Source organism: Protopterus annectens, chromosome 10.part0 (genome assembly GCF_019279795.1).
Source record: "Protopterus annectens isolate FY-2018-M chromosome 10.part0, PAN1.0, whole genome shotgun sequence".
Lineage (NCBI taxonomy): Eukaryota > Metazoa > Chordata > Ceratodontiformes > Protopteridae > Protopterus > Protopterus annectens.
In genome coordinates, this window is record NC_056744.1 from 341,884,125 (window position 1) to 341,906,109 (window position 21,985).

The following is a 21,985-nucleotide window of genomic DNA, read 5'->3' on the forward strand; positions in this document are numbered from 1 at the left end:
CTAAACTCGAAAACTCGAAACCAGAATCTAGAATTTAGAGAAATTCGAACATATGAAAGGGACAAAAAAAAAATGAACACCTTTCAAATGTTTTGGCAGGGGGGCTTCACCCCCTACACCCACCTACTTACATATACCTACTCAGAGATCGCACTATAATGAAGGAAAGGGAAATCTCCCATTCCACGCTATACGCGTAAGCGCAAAATGGAAGATTTTCCATTCCTCTGCTATAGTGCGGTCACGGAACATTCACATTTAAACTGCTAGGGTACAGGGGACCTGGCCCCCTGCAATAAGGTAAGTTAACTTTTTACTTTTTTAAACCTAAGGCTCCCATTTACAATTTCGAGTGAATGGAAGTTTGAGGTTCTGGTTTCGAGATTATGAATTTCGAGCTTTCATCCACTCGATCTTGTGAAGGAGAACCATGTATGTATACACGTGTGCTTGAGCACATGCAAACATTTACATGGTTGAATCTCACAAGATTGATCAAAAGGCAAAGAAATGCAAATAATAACATTAAAAAAAAAAAGAAACTTTTTTTTTTTTTTAATATACAAAGGGCAAGCTCCTCTGCTACTTATGTTTGAGATTTGAGTCTACACAACAGCGGGAAAAGGGCAAATTTCCACTCCTTGTTGTGCTGCAACTTCCCACAAACTAACCCAAGCAATTAGCAAATGTCCCTGCAGAAGGATGGTGGAGGGCGACTCTTTCTACATAGGAAGACCCCTTGGGAGACCATGCAGCAATAAGAATCAGTGATGGTTGGACCTTGATGAGGTTCCTGACTGGGGTGGCTTGATGTAGAAGTTCTTGGATCCATAGCATTTTTTGAAGATGACTGTTCATGGTTCCTTAAGAGTCCTCATGAAGATTTTTTGCAGTTTTCTTCTGGTCTCTTCAAGAACCATTTTGGGGGGGGGGGGAACTATTACAATTAGCTTACTTCCTCATTCCCCCAAGGTTCTGTGCTGAAAAAATTTGCAGATTTCGCTCTGCTCTTTTAAACGATTTGTCACCAGGTACATCATGCATCCATAAACTCTGGATGACTTTAAGCAGGATCTTGTGACTAAACTAGCCACATTTTAAATCCCTAGGCCTTTTCTGTTCTAAATAATAGAGTATAAAATACCAAATACTTAAAAGCTATGATATAGTACAGCAGAGTGATAAACAACAACTCCAATATGTGAGGCAAGTTAACTACAGACAACAGTACTACTAAGATTTATTTTTTGCCAATATGCCCACTTGCCAAGATGGCAAGAGAGGAGGGTAAACACAGTCAGCAGGTGAACAACATAATGAGAAACTACTAACAAGAATGAAAGCCATCTGCAGTTAGACATCTAACTTTTATAGAAAATATGCATCATGTTAATGTCTCATCTTTTATTGACAATGATATATATGTATTTTTTTAACCAAGTAGCAGTTACTGGCAATGTTCAGGAAACTCTAACAGAAATGCTGAGCACGGCTTAAGCGGGAATTCAAAATGGCTAGAGAATAATTTGCAAATCTTAATACCACAAATAAAGTGTAAGAATGTGTGTATGTGCGCGCGCAGACAGGTTAATGGGGACAAGATGAAGACAATAAAAGCAACCAGATGACATAAGGCAAGGTGAATACTGGCAATGTAAGGGTGACCAGCAATAACTGTTCTAGAACTAACCAGATCGACAGACCAGGACTGTTAGAGAAGGGGAACAAGACTTTACATATAGGGGTATTATTCGACATTCCTTTTTACTCACATGCCCTCATTAGCTCATAAACCTTTGGGGGACATCCCTCGGGCTGCTCCATTCGATACCCCTTCTCCAGAAGATCATACACCTGAGACAGATCGATTCCTGGGTATGGTGACATGCCATATGTAGCAATTTCCCATAGTAGCACTCCAAATGCTGAAATTAATCAATTGAAATATCTGGTATTAGATCAGTATATGTGCATGTGTAAATACATACACACATGCACACACAATCATTCAATAATATGCTTACAAATATGAATACATGCTAAAAAAATCACTCAAAGCTTGAACAAGAATAATATACTCAGACACAAAGGGGATGTAAATGTGTTAGTAAATGGGCTGTTTAGCACAAAGGGGACGTAAATGTGTTAGTAAAGGGCTGTTTAGCACAAAGGGGACTTAAATGTGTTAGTAAAGGGCTGTTTAGCACAAAGGGGACGTAAACGTGTTAGTAAAGGGCTGTTTAGCACAAAGGGGACGTAAACTTGTTAGTAAAGGGCTGTTTAGCACAAAGGAGACGTAAACGTGCTAGTAAAGGGCTGTTTAGCACAAAGGGGACGTAAGCGTCCTAGTAAAGGGCTGTTTAGCACAAAGGGGACGTAAGCGTGCTAGTAAAGGGCTGTTTAGCACAAAGGGGACGTAAACATGCTAGTAAAAGGCTGTTTAGCACAAAAGGAAAGTAAACGTGCTAGTAAAGGGCTGTTTAGCACAAAGGGAAAGTAAATGAGTTCGTAAAGGGCTGCTTAGCACAAAGGGGAAGTAAACGCGCTAGTAAAGGGCTGTTTAGCACAAAGGCAAAGTAAACGAGCTAGTAAAGGGCAGTTTAGCACAAAGGGGAAGTAAACGTGTTAGTAAAGGGCTGTGTAGCACAAAGGGGAACTAAATGTGTCAGTAAAGGGCTGTTTAACACAAAGGGGAAGTAAATGTGTTAGCAAAGGGCTGTTTAGCATTTGTGTAACATGATCAGCCTGACTTACTTTATCATTCTAACCATACAGGATAGCAATGTTGTTGTGGGGACTACATGAAAGACCTACCCCCACAACACACACACTCCTATAACACACACAGAACAATTCAAGCAAAGCTTCTCAGAATGAAACTACGTATCTAAAGTGGAGTTTATGGACCACAAGCATATCTAAATGGCAAGTCAAAAAATAAGCGTTTTCACAGCCAAAAATGTGCACAGCTTCAGCAATTAGCTAGCTGTTCTCAAGCCTTGCTCTGATGATTCATCACGCATAAAGTGCAGAAAGCAGCACAGACAGCACTACTGGGCCCAGCAGCCAGAACTAAGGAACTTACCCCAAACGTCAGATTTAATGGAGAACGTGTTGTAGGCCAAGCTCTCTGGTGCAGTCCATTTGATGGGGAATTTGGCTCCGGCATGAGCAGTGTAAGTGTCTCCAGTCATAAGACGACTAAGGCCAAAGTCGGCTACTTTTACCACATGATTTTCACTTACCAAACAGTTACGAGCAGCCAAGTCCCTAAGTGTGCAAAACAGAAAACAAACATGCCATGAAACTAGTTTTATGGCATAAAAAAAAAACTGAGCAGAAGAAACAAGCCAGCTGTCAACAGCTATTTTAATTTAACATACTTCACTCATTACATTTAAACAGCAAAGCCAAATCATTATGTGGAAGAAAGCTTAAACAGAACATACTGGTCACTAAATGCTTGCATCACGGTGAAGGAGGTTATCAGTGCAGACAGTATGATTACCTAGACCTGCAGATCCTATAGGCCAGAGAGAGACAATGTCCATGCAGGCACAGCCCAACATTCTGCAGTACCACTTGCTCAGTCTTCCAAAACCAAGCCACACAAGGTAGCAGTGAAATAAGAGATAAAAGTTGCCTTTCCCAAGTAAGGCCAACTCTGAGTCAACTCTCAAAGGACTCATGATTGATAAATACGCTAGATAAAGCTTCATCCCAACAAATCACCTCAGTAAAACTACCGTGATCAGAAGGTCTTATTAGGGTAACAAAACATTTTATTTATTCATTCAGTATTTGTCTGTAGAGTCCTATGACAGGTGAAACCCCTATATTCTGATGTTACTGCTGAACTATGAAATTAAATCCTTTAAATACATAAAAACTAAAATACTGCATTTTTTGTGTCTTTTTATTTACTTTAAACAGGGGCAATGATATTTAGACAAAACTGGACAAGGGAACTACACTGGCAGCTGATGTTCACAGTCAACACATCCCCTTGTCTAAACTAGCACAGCTGTAATGAAGCTGAATCGAAATTGAAGAGGTTAAATTGGGAGTAGCCATATTATGCTAAATGTTCCTCATACTGCAAGCTAAACACTGTCAAGCTTGGTTACTATTTGGATAGAAGATCCCCATTTGAATACCAGGAGCCAATTTTAAAACTTTTTAGGATTCTGGGTCTAAAAAAAACACGTAATAAATCTGAACTGAAAGTGATGCAGTTAAAAAATGGCAGTGGCTATCTTAACCTGAATGCCCTGCATACTGTAAACTAAGCAGAGGAAGACCCCCTGTAAACACAAGAATCTGATTTTAAACTTTATATAATGTAGCTTATATGCATATCTGTATACACGAAGATGTGTATGTGATTTTAACATTTTTTTTGTCTTAAGAATTACTTTTCTACAAATGATTTTATGTTATGTCGCACCACGGATTGCTATGTAATGCAAATGTGATGGTTCATGTACTGTTTGAAGACGTTCCAGGTCAGCTGTAAGGAACAAAAGTGCTCACCACGTCACTTCCTGTTGTAACAAACAGTCTGTAGTAACTACCTGGTCTCAGCATCACAATCTTATTTACATCTAAATAAATAAAATCTTCATCCCAGGCTGTGTGGGAGGACAACCAACATTTCCTTCCCACTTCCTCCAGATAATCAGAAAGACATGTCAAGAAAAAACACAAACCGCCAGCACTTCACCAGTATCTCTCCTTTATTTTCAGCGATCTGGTACCTTGGCAATTCGCCTTCAAGGATCACATTTCTGAAGAGAAGGCAGAAAGAACACAGGCCAGTCTTCTCAGAACTTAGGAATATGAGTCTCTCTTCTAAAGGAGAGGTCATCTGGGGAGGGCAGACATAGGAAAAATTATTTCATTATCCTTACCTGCCTCAGTAATAAGGGCCTCTGAGTACCTTTTACAAGCACAGAGAGGGCAAGAAAGTACTTCTAGACCCACCTCCAGGACAGGCAAGCCCTTGCTCTGCAAATGAACATTTGGCTCTCTGCATGTAAGGGGTGAGGACTGGAGAAGACAACAGGGAAGTGACACCATGACATGGAGAAAGTACAGTTGTGTACCTACCATAAATGTAGATGTTCAAGTGTATTCACTGTTGTAGTCATTACAACTGGGTTATCTTGCTGGCAGGCTACCCGCAGTTGGCCTGAATTCCAAAGTCCTGGTCTGGCATCGGTTGCTGTCACCTCTTCCCTGACGTCAGTGTGCAAGGGGTATAAAAGATGCAGCCGACGCCATTTTCTTCAGTTTTTCTTGCACCAGATGTCAGGTGCCCCTTAAAGGGTAGGCTAAATTATGCCAATAAGCATGCATGCACTAAAGAAAAAAAATTCCTTCATCTACAAGCAAATACACCACATAGGTTGTATAGAATAGAGAAGTACAGATAAGTCCCAGCAAAGGAAAGGGGGATGGTGGGAGGGTAACCTGGACTGCAACAGTGAATACACTCGAACATCTACATTTATGGTAGGTACACAGCTGTACTATGTTCATCATGTTTCACTGTTGCAGTCATTACAGTTGGGATGAATCCCAAAGCTAAGGTTGGGAGGCTGGGGCTAAATAGGATTAGGAGAGGCTATGAGGCCCTGCAGAACTGCAGTGGCAAGGCCTGCCCTGGATTTAGAGTAGAGAGGTAAGTGATAGTGTTTTGTAAAAGTGTGCACTGAACTCCCAAGTTGCAGCCTCTAAGATGTCTTTGGTTGGTACTCCTCTGAGGAAGACTGCTGAAGTGGCTGCTGCTCTGGTTGAATGGAGCCTAATGCCCTTAGGCACTGATTTGCCATGCTGTGAATAGCAGAAACGAATGCAGTGGCCTATCCATTTTGAAATAGTCTGCTTTGAGATGGGCTTTCCTTGTGACCCTGCAGCATATGCCACTACAAGTTGGTCAGTCTTTCTGAAAGCTTTGGTTCTGTGCAAGTAGAAGCGTAGCTGCCTGTGAATGTCCAAATAATGCAGAAGTATCTCACCCTTATTCTGTGGGTTTGGATAAAAGGTAGGCAAATGAATTGTTTGATTAAGGGCCACACTGGATACTACCTTAGGCATAAATGTCGGGTTTGTCCTCAGAGAAACCCTGTGAGGATGGAAAATTATGAAAGGTTCCACAGCCATGAGTGCCTGTAACTCTGAGACTTGTCTTGCAGAGGTAATAAGAATTTTAGATCAGCTGTAGAGGCTGGCTCAAAAGGAGGCAGTGTGAGTTTTTCCAAGACATAATTGAGGTCCCATGCAGGTATTGGTTCTCTCCTTGGAGGTCTTATGTTTTTGGCCCCGCTGAGGTACTGCCTTAGTAATGGATGAGAAAAAAATAGGTGGTTCTGTATTGTAATGAGCTGAAATGGCAGAGGCATGAATCTTTATTGATGAAAAGGATAGGCCTCTGTCCAGCATCTCAGTTAAATATTGTAAAATCTGAGGGACATTTGGAAAAATCGTGTCAATTCCTTGTGCCTGGTTCCAAGCACAGAATCTCTTCCATTTGTCTGCATAGGATTTTCTGGTGCTAGGCCCTCCTGGCTTCCAAAATAACATCCATCACCGCTTTAGAGAGAGGTGTGTTTTGCATGGCTACATTATCAGCCATGCTGCCAGATTTAAGGTCCTGAGTTGGCTGTGCAGGATCTGATTGTTTTGTTGGGTCAATAAGTGAGGAATTTGACCAGGCTGGGCATTGAGACAAGTTTTTTAGGATTGGGTACCAGTGCTGGCGGGGCCAGTCTGGGGCAATCAATATAATTTTTGGCTTCTCTTTTCTGACCTTTAAGAGTACCTTGGGGAGGAGAGGCAGTGGGGGAATGGCATATAATGTTAGGTTTTTCCAGTTGAAAGATAGAGCATCCACCTTCCATGCTTGTTTGTGATAAGTCCTTGTGCAGAATCTCTGTAGTTGGCAGTTGTGAGGGGAGGCAAATAGGTCTATGTCTGGGCATCTCCAGTTCCTTGTTATCATGCTGAAGACTTGTGGATCCAATTTCCACTCATGGGGATCCATTAGGTTTCTGCTTAGTTCATCTGCCAGAGTATTTATCTTTCCTGGCAGGAATTGTGCTTGCAGATGTACTTGGTAAGTCAATGCTGTATCCCACAAAGTCATGGCTAGTCTGCAGAGGGGGTAGGAATGTGTGCCTTCATGCTTGTTTATGTACCACATGACTGTAGTATTGTCCGTCTTTACCTATAGCTGTCCTGGATGAAGTAGGTCCTTGAAGGCTGTCAGGGCATTTTGAACAGCTAGCATCTCTTTTTGATTGACATGTAGATGCATTTGGCTTGTGGTCCACGTGCCCAGAATACATCTTCCTGCCATATGGGCCCCCCAGGCATAATCTGATTCATCTGTTGTTAATGTCTGCCTGGCTGTGGGTAAAGTGAACGGCTGTCCCTTGTTGTGGTGACAGGCCTTTGCCCACCATCGAAACTTCTGTTGCAGGCAGGGAATGAGGGTAATTATTGTTTCCAGGCTGTGACAATGTTGAGTCCAAGCACTTTTTAGATACCATTGTAGTTTCCTCATGTGCAGTTTTGCATATGGAATTAGCAGAATGCAGGATGCCATGAATCCCAAAGCCTGCAGAATTTTTCTTGCAGATAACTGGGTCTTTGTTGCCAACATTTTGAAATAAGTAGTCAGTTGTCTGTTTGTTTGGCGTGAGATAAGCCATCTGGGCAGTTGTTTTTAAGCTTGCACCCAGGAATATCATCTCTTGAGAGGGTACTAGTTTTGATTTCTTTTCGTTTACTGTGTACCCTAGGCATGTTAGCAATCTTTTTACAAACGCCAGATGCTGTAGTAGAATGTCCTTGTTGTCTGCTTGAAGAAGACAGTCATCCAAGTAAGGATACATCTGTATTCCTTTGTCTGCAAAAAGCAATTACTGGTGCCAGGCATTTTGTGAAGACCCTGGGTGCAGTAGATAAGCCAAAGGGCAGTGCAGAGAATTGGTAGTGCATTGAGCTAGCTATAAATCTGAGGTATCTTCTGCATGATTGTCTGATTGGGACATGCAGGTATGCCTCTTTTAGGTCTAAAGTCACAAGCCAAGCCTTCTTGCCCAGCATGGGCAGAAGCTGCTGCAGTCTCAACATTTTGAATTTCGGAATATCCAGAAATGTGTTTAGAATAGACAGGTCCAGTATTGGTCTCCAGGCTTTGTCCTTTCTGTGCACCAAGAACAGTCGAGTAAAATTCTAGTCTTGCTCTTGTTGTGGAACTCTCTGAATGGCCCTCATGTCCATGAGGGATGAAACTTGTTTTTGTGCCTCTGCCCATTGGTTATGTGGCAGGTCTGGCATACAGTTTGCCCTTGGCAGGGTGTGAAAGTGGAACCTGTAGCCTTGTGACACTATATTCAAGACCCATTTGTCCTGGGTGATCATGTGCCAATTTTGTGAAAAAAAGTACTAGTTTTCCCCCTAAATGAGCTGCCAGAAGATAAGTGCTTGGTGCTGGCAGGGGGAAGTCATTGAGACTGTTTTTCTGTATGGCTGTGATTTATCTTCTCCGCTTTTGGAGGTAGAAGCACCCCATTCTTTAGACCTGTATGAGCCTTGAGGCTGGGATCTGCCTCTGGGGCGTCTGTATCTGCCTCTTTGTGGCCTGTCTGACACTGGAAAGGACCAATTTTTTGTAGGCCAGCTTCTGCTAAATCTGGGAGGCTGTACCTGTAAGAAATCCTTGACTGTTTGCATAGATTTAGCTTTGTCCTCCATTTTCTTCAACACCTCTACTGCTTTAACACCAAACAAGGCGTCATGCTGTAATGGAGCATCTAATAATTTTGCTTTAACATGATCAGGCAGATTCTGTTCCTTTAACCAAGCATGCCTCCTAATGACAGAACCCGTAACAGCGGCCCTGCAGGAGGCCTCCAGAGAATCAAAACCACATTGCAAAGTATGCTTTCCCACTTGTTCAGCTGCATGCAATAAATCCTGCATTTCTTTGTTTTCTGCACATTCAGAATTTGTTGACATTTTCTGTTTAAGCAGTGACATAAGGTATTGCTGATATTTAAGCATATGAAACTGACAATTTAAGGCCCTTACGGCCAAAGTTGCATAAGTGTAAATCTTTTTCCCCCATCTGTCCAGGGCCCTTGAATCCCTATCAGAGGGAATAGGGTTTTATTGCAGTGGAAGCCTTGACCCCCTTGGGACCCTGAGAGATAGTTTCTGGGTCAGCAGCGGGGTTTTTATAAAGAAATTTGTGTGAATCAGGCACCCTATGGTATCTATCTGGCTTAACAGGAGCAGGTGGTAGAGAGTCAAGCGACAGACCGGACTCTGAAAATACATCTACAATGTCTAAAACAGGAGGAATAGCAAGGGGCCTGTGCTGAGGTAATAAAAGGAAATCTCTGAGCCTTTTCTTAGATTCTGAGTAATCTTGGCTTTCCCAGTGGAAGTGCTCCCTCATAGTATGCAGGGTCTCCCCAAAAGAAAAATCAGGAGGAGAGGCTGAAGGGATAGATTCTTCAGCATGAGAATCCTCATAGGGAGGAAGAGAGTATTCCTGTTCAAAAGAGGAATCAGAGGAAATGGAAACCTGATCTGAAGACGCATATTCTGTCTCTTGCCTAGGCCTCTTATCAGGAGGGGGAGGGGGATGGGAACCCCTGATCAAAGTAATTAGATCTTCTGCCATTTTAAGCATCTGTTTTTTTAGGCATGGAGGCCTGTCCAGGGGAATGTTGTACTTGTTTCTTTGTCTTTAGAGGTGCTTTAGTCTTTGCCTTTGAAGCTGAAGTCCTTTAGTCTTTGCCTTTGAAGCTGAAGTCGTTTTCACATATAACTGTGTAGGTCTGAAAACACCCTTAGAAGCCGATGCCTGCTCAGTGGCTCCGGACCCATCTGAGGGAATAGTTTCCAAGGGTGCAATACCTTGAGTTTCCAGCGGCCTAGTCGGCTTCTTGTGGGTGTCGGAAGCGGCCTGTGGCTCTGAGGTAGCGGGCATCAGGGGCTGCAAAAGTGCCTCACTGATAACCGGCGACTGGCCTAGCCGAAGTCTCGTCGTCGGTTTTGGACCTCGGATGCCTGTCCTTTTCTTTGCGTTTTTTATAAACTCTAGTAGTCGGCTGTTCCGACGGCATTATATAATTAAATCTTCTGCCAAAGTAATGAAATGCAAAATCGAACCGACGCTTAATAGTGCATTGGTTAAATCTAGCACAATACCGACAACTATCAACGTTGTGGTCAGGGCCTAGGCAAGGAATACAATAAGAATGAAAATCCTTATGAGGTATAAAGAATGAAAATCCTTATGAGGTATATCCTTCCCACAAGAAGTACAATTATTAACTTTTTCTGACATCGGTCTGGAGCAAGAAAAAAGTTTCCCCAACAAGGTACTTCGCTTTAATGAAGACTTCGGATCTGAAATTCGAATTTGAAAATCTCAGGAGTCGGCCGACTGGCACTTGCGAACTGCTTTTGCTTCGGGCACCGCGCGGCAAGAAAGACAGAAGAAAATGGTGTCGGCTGCATCTTTTATACCCCTGGCGCACTCGACGTCAGGGAAGAGGCGACAGCAACCGACGCCGGACCAGGACTTTGTAATTCAGGCCGACTGCGGGTAGCCTGCCAGCAGGATAACCCAATTGTAATGACTGCAACAGTGAAACATGATGAACACCAGGGAGTCCTATTTGGAAGCCAGGTGATGGCATCAGTCTATGTTCTTTAACAGTGCATGACCCAGAGAAGAAGTCCCACCATAAGTCAATTATCTTATGTCAAATACCTAAACTGAACCCTGAACTCTTTCCGCCCGAGACATTTTGTTCCAAGCTGTAGACCTTTTAATTGTCCCAATTCTGGAGGAACATTCGTATTTTCAAGCCTGATTTAACCCTGCACAGGATGCCCTTATTTTCAGAGTTATGTCCCTATTTTCAAACTTGATAACCCCTTCATACCATTTTTCAAATTAACGAAGCCTACAGATTTTATATTGCCTCTTTGATAATGTGCTTATATTTTTCCACCGTTTTTTGTCACACACTGTTTTTTTAAACATGAGTTTCAGTAATATCTGACATTTCTACTGGAACCAAGAAGAGTTATGTGCTATTTGGTATTCAAATTTTATTCTAATTAGATGTCCAGATTATTAGGTGGATGCTCCTACTTTTTAAGGGCCCTTGTTCCTAGTTTCAATGTCCGCAATCTCTCTCAAATGCAATCAATAAGCAGCTGCCAAGGAACTGGAAGGACTGATCTCCAGTTGAAGCCAGTCACTGGTGAGATGTGGCCGCTCACTAGCAGGTAATCCAAAGAGCAAGAAAGTGAAACTAGTGGTAGGATCCATCTACTTTGAAACTAACAAAATTTCTGTGAAACGTGAATGGGAATATGGAATCAGCATCTAATCCATCTGCTGGCATATCAGCTTCAGCCTGGGACAGTGTGCTGACGACCAACAATACGATGACCTCCTGAGGGGCATTACCAAAGGACTTGGTAGTATCAGACTTCAGGACCAGGGGCTGCTCAAGCATCTTCAAGAAGCAGAAGGCCAGCCAGAAAAGAAGCACTGTCATGGTGTCCTGTTTCTTCCTTCTTATACTGGAGCTATTGCTCAATATATTTCTTACACATTTTTTTTTTTTTTTTAGACAGGACACCAGAAGATGATCGCTGTGCATCATCTGACATGGCAGGAAAGGCATCCAACATAACTTTTTTGACAAGATACAACTGGAGAAATTTCTGTCTACTTTATTTATTTTTATGGAAAAACAAGTATAAAAACTCTAGGAGGACACATTGTGGGAAAGACCAAAGCAGAGCTCCTCAAACACCTCAAAACGCACTGGTTATGCCCTTATACTAACCCTGACTAACCACCCTCTTCCACCACTGTTTCTTCCTCTTCCAAACAAACTTCCAAACATTTTAATGCTTATTCATGTAAGCAAGGCTGGTACTGTTTAAACTCTAATCAACATACTGCTGAAATCTTTCTACTTGATGTGAAAAATTCCATATGAATCTTACTATGCTACATCTTTATTGTTGCTTTTTAAGTGTAAATATTTTTACTGTTGCTTTTTTCAAGTGTAAATATCTTTAGTATGTAATGATTACTTGTTGTATTTTTTTTATTAATCCTTTCATTTACCATGTAACGATATTTTTAATTTTTCTATCTTGTTGGAGCTTTTCTCCCCGGGCCTCTACTGAAAATGGAAATATATCCAGCTAGACTAGGCCGGTTAACAAATGTAAAATAAATAAAAATAAAATAAATAAAAATAATAAATAGAGCACAAAAGGAAAATGAAATGTTTCATAGCAGATCTGAATCCCATACATGAACTTACCCTATATGATAGGGACAGACAAACCATGCCAGAAAAAAAATGTCTATAGACAGGAAACAGCAGCAAAAATTTAAGTAAACACAAGAGAGTGTAAAATTTCCCCAACAGGGTCCATACTTGACCCGTTCCTGATCAGGACTGAAAGAAGTCTTAAAACTAGAGTGGATGACTGATACCCTTCTTACAACATGAAAAAAAAAACAAAAGATAGCACAGACTGATGCCATCTTTATGCAGATAACAGTGCAACATCTGGGGTGGGGTGGGGTGTGCTTGAGTGAAAAAGGTGCTAAGCTCTGAAAGTCAGGCTGGATGTCAGAACTCACTCCTGCCTGAGTAGCAAGAGGTTATCGGAATCCAAATGTAGCACAATAAAATTTGTTTAATATTCCAGACAGATATACAGCTTTCGTCTGCCTGTATCCAAAGACTTCATCAGAATCTAACAAAACAAGCACCTTTTTATCTTGTTAAAACAAATAACCTGACCAAATCTAATTAAAAGGTAATTAAGTATAAACTTCCCCCATTACTAAAACAGTCACTTTGAAACACTAAAAAAAAACAATAATATAAACAACATTCCTAATCCAAGGAATACTTAAATACATCACACATCCTACTGTTTATCTAACCAATCATAAAAAATCTGATGGAGCCGGTTCGGAAACTGGTCTTTTGACCCAAGTTATACAGCAGCTACCTCAGCAGGTTATTCAACTAAACACTATAATAACTCAACTTGAGTCTGTTAAACCGGGTAGTGAGGTGAACGACAATGGGAAAAGCATTCCCAATATTCTACAACTTTTTTTTTTAACGGGGATAGTAGCAGCAATGAGGAAAATACAGTTGTGTACACTTACCATAAATGTAGATGTTCGAGTGTATTCACTGTTGCAGTCATTACATTTGGATTATCTGCCTGCAGGTAGCCCTCAGCCGGCCTGAATACCAGAGTCTTTGATTCCTGCGTTGGATGTTGTCTCTTCTTGCATGACGTCAGGGGTACAAAACATGCAGCCGACGCCATTACATCAGTTTTTCTTGCCCAAGACGTCAGGTGCCACCATAATCGGAAGCAACTGTATGTTATGTTACACCTCCAACAAAAAGCAAATACACCAGAAAGCTTAAATACACCAAACAAGAAGGAAAGGTAGAGCCAAGAGAAGTCAGGGAGCTGGAGGGAGGGTAACCAGGACTGCAACAGTGAATACACTCGAACATCTACATTTATGGTAAGTGTACACAACTGTAGTATGTTCTTCGTGCTTCACTGTTGCAGTCATTACATTTGGGCAGATTCCCAAAGCTAAGGAAGGGAGGAGGAAGTTAGAGAGCATTATGGCCAACTATTAAGCCCTGCAGGACTGCAGTGGCAAAACCAGCTCTGGATTAAAAAAAAAATAGGCATGTGGTAATACCTGGTGAAGGTATGAACAGAGCTCCAGGTTGCAGCTTCTAGGATGTCCCTGGTAGGGACCCCTCTGAGAAAGGCTGTAGACGTAGATGCAGCCCTTGTGGAATGTAATCTTATCCCTTGTGGGGTAGGTTTTCCATGGTGCTTATAGCAGAAATGAATGCAATGGGCTACACATTTAGAAATGGTTTGCTTTGAAATGGCCTTCCCCTCTGCCCCTGCAGCAAAGCCAACTAGCAGCTGATCAGATTTTCTGGCAGGCTTAGTCCTGTCCAAATAAAATCGAAGTTGTCTGTGCACGTCCAAAGAATGCAGAATTCGTTCTCCTTGTTTTATGGATTAGGGAAGAAGGTAGGCAAATGAATGGACTGATTTAAGGCCACACTAGACACCACCTTGGGCATAAAGGAAGGATTGGTCCCGAGGAAAACCCTGTCTGTATGGAAGATAATGAAGGGCACCACTGCCATGAGGGCCTGTAATTCAGACACTCTTCTTGCTGAAGTGATGGCTAGAAGGAAGGCTGTTTTCCAAGAAAGGAATTTCAACTCTGCAGTTGCAGTGGGTTCAAATGGAGGGAGAGTGAGGAGCTTTTCCAATACAAAGTTAAGGTCCCAGGCTGGAGTAGGGTCTTAAATTTTTTGCCCCTCTACTTTAACAGGGGGTGAGAGAAGAGGGAAGGTTCAGTATTATAATGTGCTGAAATTGCAGAGGCATTAATTTTAATTGACGAGAAGAACAGGCCCTTGTGGAGCATTTCTGTTAAGTACTGAAGAATATGAGGTAAAAAGGGCACCGTAGTACCCATACCATGGGTCTGGCTCCAGGAACAGTATCTTTTCCACTTTTCAGCACATGATTTTCTAGTACTGGGACTCCTTGCTTCCAGAATGACCTCTAGCACCTGCTTACTGAGGGATGCTATTAGAGAGCTCAAGGAATTAGCCAGGCTGCAAGATTCAGGGTTTGAAGCTGAGGGTGCAGAATCTGGCCCGCCTGCTGGGACAGCAGGGAAGGTGTCTGAGGTAGGTGCCATGGATCCAGCAGTATCATGCTATGCAAGAGGGGGTTACCAGTGCTGGCGAGGCCAGTCTGGTGCAATAAGAAATGTCCTTGGTTTGTCCTGTTTGATCTTTAGCAGAAACTTTGAGAGGAGAGGCAGAGGGGGAAAGGCATAAACCGAGAGGCATTCCCAGATAAAGGACAGGGTATCCACTTTCCAAGCTTGACTGTGGGGAGTTCTTGTGCAGAATTTGTCCAATTGGTAGTTCTGAGGTTCATAGGTTCATACTAGGCTATCTGCCCTAGGGCATTTATAAGCCTAGCCAGTGTGTGTTTGGCTTTCGCCACCCATTTTAAATGAATTTTGCTATGCCCTTTTTCGAGGTTAGTATACTGTGCCTCTGTCTAACAGTGACACAGAAGTGATACCCGGGGTAAACCTACTATCTCCCATCCACTCATCAAGATTCCTCTTGAAGAGAGTCAATGAGGGACTCTGCCTAACCTGGACTGGGATTTTATTCCAGAGTGAAGGGAGCCTCTGAGTTATGAATCTGTCCCTCCAGCATGTCCTATTTATTTCAGTGCTGAGGTTCAAGTCTCTCGAGTGCGTAGCTCGATGGGATTTTGATTTTCTGAGGTGCAGCATGTCCATTAATTCTGGGTTGGGCATGGCCTTATAAGTCAGGCACTGATCGCCTCTGAGCAGGCGGTATGTCACTGAGTAGAGCTGGAGTTTCTTTAACCGGGCAGCATATGACATCTGTTTGAGCCCTTTGATCCTCTTGGTGAGGTACTTTTGGGGTCTTTCCAGTTGCTGCAGGTGTCTGGTAAGGTACATCCCAAAAGGGGCATTGTACTCAATTATGGGCCTGATGAGGGATGAGTAAAGAGGCACGATGACCTCCCCTGATCTAGATGTGAATCCCTTCATGATTAGGTGGGCTATATAAAATGTTTTTTTAACCACTTTGGCCACGTGGTTGTCAAATGAGAGATTGCTATCAACTTGGGTCCCCAGGTCCCTAATTACTTCTTCCGTACTTAATGGATTACCACCCAAGTGGTAATTTGTGGGCACTTTGTTTTTGCCAAAGGAGATGACTATACACTTTTTGGCGTTTAGCTTGAGGCCATGGCTCTGGCACCAGTTGTCTGTTTCTATGAGGCCCTTTTGTAGGATGCTTGTGTCGGCTGGAGAGTCGATTATAGCGCCCAGTTTGCAGTCATCTGCGAACTTGGTCAGCCACAGTCCTTCCGTGTTAGCCTGCACCTCCGAGAAATATATACCGAACAAGAGAGGTCCCAGGACTGAGCCTTGTGGGATGCCACTTGTAACTGGTTTGGAGTCTGACATGGCTCCAGCAATTCTAACCATGTGGGTTCTGTCCTTGAGCCAGTTTGCAACTCATCTAGTGACATAGGGGGTTATATTTAAGCTGGTGAGCTTATCTATAATGCCCGAGTGGGGTATTGTATCGAAGGCTTTTGCAAGGTCCAGGTAGGCTGTGTGGACCACCTTCCCCTTGTCAATAGCCTTGGTGACTGTTTCAAATAAATCAACCAGGTTTAAGAGGCAAGATCTGCCCTTAACAAAGCCGAACTGGGTAGGATCCAGTGTCTGTAGGTCCCCAATATCTTTATTTATGAGGTCCATGATGATCCTTTCCATAGCTTTGCAGACCAAGCTAGTCAGGCTTATGGGGCGATAGTTTCCAGGATCCGTTGAGGCACCAACTTTGTGGAGAGGGACCACTGTTGCTGTACGCCACTCTTTGGGTACATATCCTGTAGTAAGGCTGAGATTGAACAGTAGTTTTATGTTTGGGTTTAGTTCTTCTTGGAGTTCATGTAGGGCGAGCCGGGACACCGTCTGGTCCCATTGATGCTGTGTTTTTGCTTTGGAGAGGCGGCTCTTACCTGAGCATCTGAGATGTCAGGGGCAGCACTCTGCTGGGATAGATATTTGCCCTTTGGTGGGGAAGGGGAGAAGTTTGCGCTGAACCTGTCAGTTAGGATGTTGGCAATGTCTGTGGGTTCGTGTATTTTTGTCATTTTGGACTAATTCTGAGCATATCTGGGAATTCCCACCCAGGTTCCTAACATAACTAAAGAAAGCCTTGTGATTATCCTTAGTGTCCTGTGCAATTTTTCTCTCGAAGCTGGCCTTAGACAATTTTATGAGTGCCCGTAGTTTTTTGCTAATACTGATCAGAGATGCCTTCCCTTTTTGGGATTTTGCTCTATAATGTAGTAGCTTCCTCCTTCTATTGTATAGTTTGTTTACGGCTGGGGTCCACCAGACAGGACGCCTAACTTTGGAGGATTGGGTCTTGGTTTTATTTGGGATTGCATGATCCATGCATTCCTGAAGGTGTTCATAGAATGCGTTTATAAAGGATTCTGCGGTCTGGGCCGTATTTTCCACAGGCCTGGGGGCTTTGAAGGATTCCACCTCGGTTTTGAGGAGTGTGAAATTTGCTTTAGAGAAGTTTTTCACTGTGGTTTTCTGGGCAGGGGCTGGGGTCGGGATGTGAATATCTAGAGAGATAAGTTTATGGTCTGATCTTACCAGTGAGGGATACACTTCTGGTCTGGACCATAGAGTCCCCATGTTGGTGATGATCAGGTCCAGTATGTTTTCCCCTCTTGTGGGAGTGGCAACAAGTTGTTCCATAGCATTTGAGTTTATAAATTCTAGGAACCTTCAGGCAAGGGTGTTGGAGCTAGAGTAATGCTCCCAGTCTATGTTTGGGTAGTTGAAGTCGCCCAGTATAATGGTGTTTGGAGAGACCTTCATATTTTCCAGTGTTCTCAGGAAGGCCAAGTGGGGTTCCTGGGTTTGGGAGGGTGGTCTGTAGCAGGCTATAAACTGGAAGGCAGTTTTACCCACTGTTAGTTGCACATGGACGGTCTCTGATGCTTCGTGCTGTGCCACCAACCTGGAGGTGTGGGTATCTTTGACGAATATTGATACTCCCCCCCCCCCCTCCTTTTGTGGTTCGGTCCAACTTTTGGGGCCGAAAAACATGGTATGAGGTATAACCTGGTAGTGCTGGAGTGCTCTCGGGAGCCTTGAACCAGGTACTGCACAGATATCGATGTTCTCCATGCTAAAGAGAGTTTCGAGTGCATGCATCTTGAGGTTTAGACTTCTGGCATTGAGTAGCATTACTCTTAGTTTCTTATCTCTTGTGATACCTATGGAGGTGGGCTTGTCTTTTGAGCCTTGCCTAAAAAAGGCACTATGGGGTGGCAAGAGCCTTTGCCAATATCCGAAAGCCCAGGGGTGACAGGTGCATTCCGTCCCTAGCGAAGCATCGTGGCTTGTCGAGCATGTCATCCCAGGCAGACAGGCATTGGATCCCCTTTGAATGACACCAGTACTTAAGCCAATTGTTGAAATTGATCATCTTGTCTTCATATTGTGGCATCACTCTTGGTGAGGGTAAGATGCTACTCAAGGTCAGGGTCATACCGGCCCGGGCTACATGCTCAGACAGCTCCTCTATGTCTCTTTTCATGCAGTCCAGGGAGATAAGTCTCAGGTCATTCACACCAGCATGGACAACGACTGAGTCATATTTGTACTTGCCTTGGAGTGACCTGAGTACTTGTGTTATGTGGCGGATCCTAGTGCCCGACAGGCAGCTCACCGTGACCTTCTCCTTGTTCAGCCTGGTGAGCGGGACGTCAGTGTGCCTGACAATAGAGTCACCTACTACAAGTGTATCAGGTGTGTTGTTTAGCTTTAAGGGCTGTGACTGTTCGGGCACACTGGCTTTGTGAGCTATGTGGTGCACGTGTTTTGTTTTGGGGTAGCAGTTGCTTGGGTGTCTGCTTTGGAGGTCTCTGTTGCTTAGGCAGATTTTTATTTAGAGCCTCCGAGTATGTTTTTGTGTGTTTATGTGTTTGGTTTGCTGTCGTGGTAGGTCTATGTGAGACTGGAATTGTAGTGAGTGTGGTTTCCTTCTCCTCCTGACTGGTTACGCCAGTACTGAGTTGAGAGAGCTTAGCCTCCATTTTGGCTATATGGTTGCATCTCTCACATGTGTTGGAATTTGTTGGGAGGAGGAGAGGGTTGTCTGTGTACATGAATCAGTTGTAACATTGCCTCAAGATTCCCAGACTCACCAGCTGGACCAGAGAGGAGATTGACAACTGACCTTTGGACATGCTAGAATAGTATTGGGATTTCCTTTATAATTGAAAAAAAGGGCCAATGGGGAACAAAGTACTCAAGGAGAGTTTGTGAGGGTGTAGTGCTTTTAATTTTTTAGTGCTGACTTATATAATTGCTTTAGTGAGCAAGTGCCAGGCTTTAGAGTGGGAATAGGGTGCTTATTATTATAACTAGATCAGTTCTAATGGAAAAAGTGAAGAGCAGACTTTGTGGAGCAGAGAATGGTTTAAACCCATTAAGCGGCGCTGCCCGATGCTGCTTATGCATAAAATCAAGAAAGCAGCTAAAGCGGGTTTTATACAGGGAGACTTGAAAGAGCTAGAAATTGGCCCAAAACGGCCAAAAGACTACCAGATTCTTGTGCTGGGAACACTCCTCCAGGGATAGATAGGCTGCTCCAAGCTCCCCACTGCCACTGGTGAGCAAAGAAGCCTCCCTTTATCCAAGAAAGGAAATGGGCAACACAGGAACTTTCCAAAAGTCCAGAATACGGCAAAGCCTGTATTTGGACTACTCTAGGTCAGGAAAGACAGGAAACAAGGACATTTTTTTTCTTTTTTGCAACAAAGCAGGAAAATGCAATAAATATGTAACACAGGCTAGCACACTTAAGTTTGTAGCCTCAACAGGTAAATGCAACAAACAGAGGGGGAGCAAACAGGTCTACCTCTAGAGTCCCCCATTTGTTCCTCAAGAGGTTGAATATTTTGGGTTCTAGTTTCCATTTGTGTGGGTCCATGAGATTTCTGCTTAAGTCGTCTGCCAGTGAATTTAATTTGCCTGGCAGTAATTGAGCTTGTAGGTGTACTTGGTAGCTCAAGGCTGTGTTCCACAGAGCCATGGCTAGTCTGCAGAGAGGGTACGAGTGGGTTCCCCCCTGCTTGTTTATGTACTACATTAACTGTGGTGTTGTCTGTCTTTACCACTAGTTGTCCTGGAAGATTACGGTCTTTGAAGGCTGTCAGAGCATTCTGTACAGCTAACATTTCTTTTTGATTGATATGTAAGTGCATCTGTCTCTGGTTCCATTTGCCCTGAATGCACTGCCCTGCCATGTGAGCCCTCCATGCATAGTCTGATGTGTCTGTTGTTAGGGTTTGGGTGGCAGGGCTAGAGTGAAAGGGAGTCCCTTGTTGTGGTAGCAGGCCTCTGCCCAACAAAGGAACTCTGTCTTCATACAAGGAAAGACAGAAATCGTTTCCAGGTCCTGATAATGTTGACACAATAGGCTTTTTAGATACCATTGCAATTTCCTTATATGCAGTCTTGCATATGGAATCAGTAGAATGCAAGAGGCCATGAACCCCAGGGCTTGCAGTATTTTCCTTGCAGATAGCTGGGGTTTTGTGGCCAACAGTTTGAAGTAGGTTCTCAAATAAACTTGTTTTTCTGGAGTGAGGAATGCCATCTGGGAAGTTGTGCTCAAGCCTGCTCCCAGGAATACAATCTGTTGGGCAGGGTACTAGGTGAGATTTATTTTTGTTGATGGTGTACCTCAGTGAGGTTAGACGTTTCTTTACGAATGCCAGATGTTGTAATAGCAAGTCCTGTCTTTCTGCCTGAATCGTCCAAGTATGGGTAAATCGGAATATTTCTCTGCCTGCAAAATGCAATGGCTGGAGCTAGACACTTTGTGAAAACCATGGGCACAGTACATAAGCCAAAGGGAAGTGCAGGGAACTGATGCATGCAGCCTGCCCTGAAGCGTAGGTATTTTCTGCAAGATTCCCTTACTGGGATGTGCAGGTAAGCTTAAGTCTAAGGTTGCCAGCCAGGCATCATTGGCTAGCATAGGAAGAAGCTGTTGAAGAGTTAGCATTTTGAATTTTGGAACTACCAGAAAGGTGCTGAGAATAGAGAGGTCCAGTTGTTGTCTTTTCTGGGTACCAGAAAAAGTCCTGAATAAAAACCTTGTCCCCTTTGTTCTGCTGGGACAGGCTGAATAGCCCTGATACTGAGAAGAGACAGAACCTGTTAGGCCCCCGCCCATTGATTTGGGGGTAGGTCTGGCCAACCATTACGGGGTTGGTAGTGTGTGGAAGTGGAATCTGTATCCTTGGGAAACTATGTTCAAAACCCATTTGTCCTGGGTAATGAGTTCCCCGTTTTTTGCATGCAGGGCGAGCTTTCCTCCTAAGGCAGCAGGTAGTTGAGCAGGGCTTCGAAGGGTTAAGGTTAAGTCATTGTGCCATTTTTCCGTAGGGGGTGGCTTACTACTCCCTGCTTCGGAAGTGGGAGCCCCCCACTGCTTAGGTCTGTGTGTAGCCTGAGACTGTAACCTAGGTGGTCTGCTGTTCCTGGGTTTGGACTATGAAGGCCTGGAAGAAACTGGAAAGGACCAGTTCTTTGAAGGCCAATGCCTACTGAATCTGGGAGGCTGTACTTGTAGGAAAATTTTAACAGTTTGCACAGATTTAGCTTTTTCCTCCATCCTTTTGAGGACTTCTGCTTTGTTGCCAAAAGGCAGTCTGGGTTTAAGGGAGCATCCAGTAATTTAGCTTTAACATGATCTGGCAAGTTCTGTTCCTCAAGCCAAGCATACCTTCTAAGTACAGACCCAGTGACAGCAGCCCAGCAAGATGCTTCTAAAGCGTCAAAACCACACTGCAAAGTATGTTTACCAACTTGTTCTGCAGAATGCATTAAATCTTGCAATTCTTTGCGTTCGGCAGTCAAGAATCAACAATTTTCTGTTTAAGTAGTCCCATAAAATGCTGCTGATACTTTAACATATGATACTGGCAATTTAAAGCCCTAACGGCCAAAGTAGTAAGTGTACACCTTCTTACCCAATTTGTCTAAGGCTCTAGAATCTCTATCAGTAGGTGCAGGATTTTTGGCAGCAGTAGAGTGTCTGGCGTAAGGCTAAATTCCAAGAAAGCATCATCTACATTGTCCAGAACAGGAGGGATAGCTAAAGGCCTGTGTTGAGGCAGGAGTAAGAATTCCCTAAGTCTCTTTTTGGACTCATAGTAATCCTGGCTTTCCCAGCAGAAATGC

General features: G+C 43.4%; 1 protein-coding gene across 3 annotated transcripts in view; it reads right to left on the reverse strand.

Moving 5' to 3' along the window:
• Positions 1–21,985, reverse strand: part of ABL2 (ABL proto-oncogene 2, non-receptor tyrosine kinase) — an 843,971-nt gene that overhangs the window by 152,486 nt on the left and 669,500 nt on the right. For all 3 annotated transcript variants that reach the window (XM_044085241.1, XM_044085243.1, XM_044085242.1), the window contains exons 7-8: positions 3,086–3,270; positions 1,773–1,925 (exon numbers count right to left, since the gene is read on the reverse strand). In XM_044085241.1, the coding sequence (XP_043941176.1) occupies positions 1,773–1,925; positions 3,086–3,270 (338 nt within the window). The remainder of the gene's footprint in view (positions 1–1,772; positions 1,926–3,085; positions 3,271–21,985) is intronic.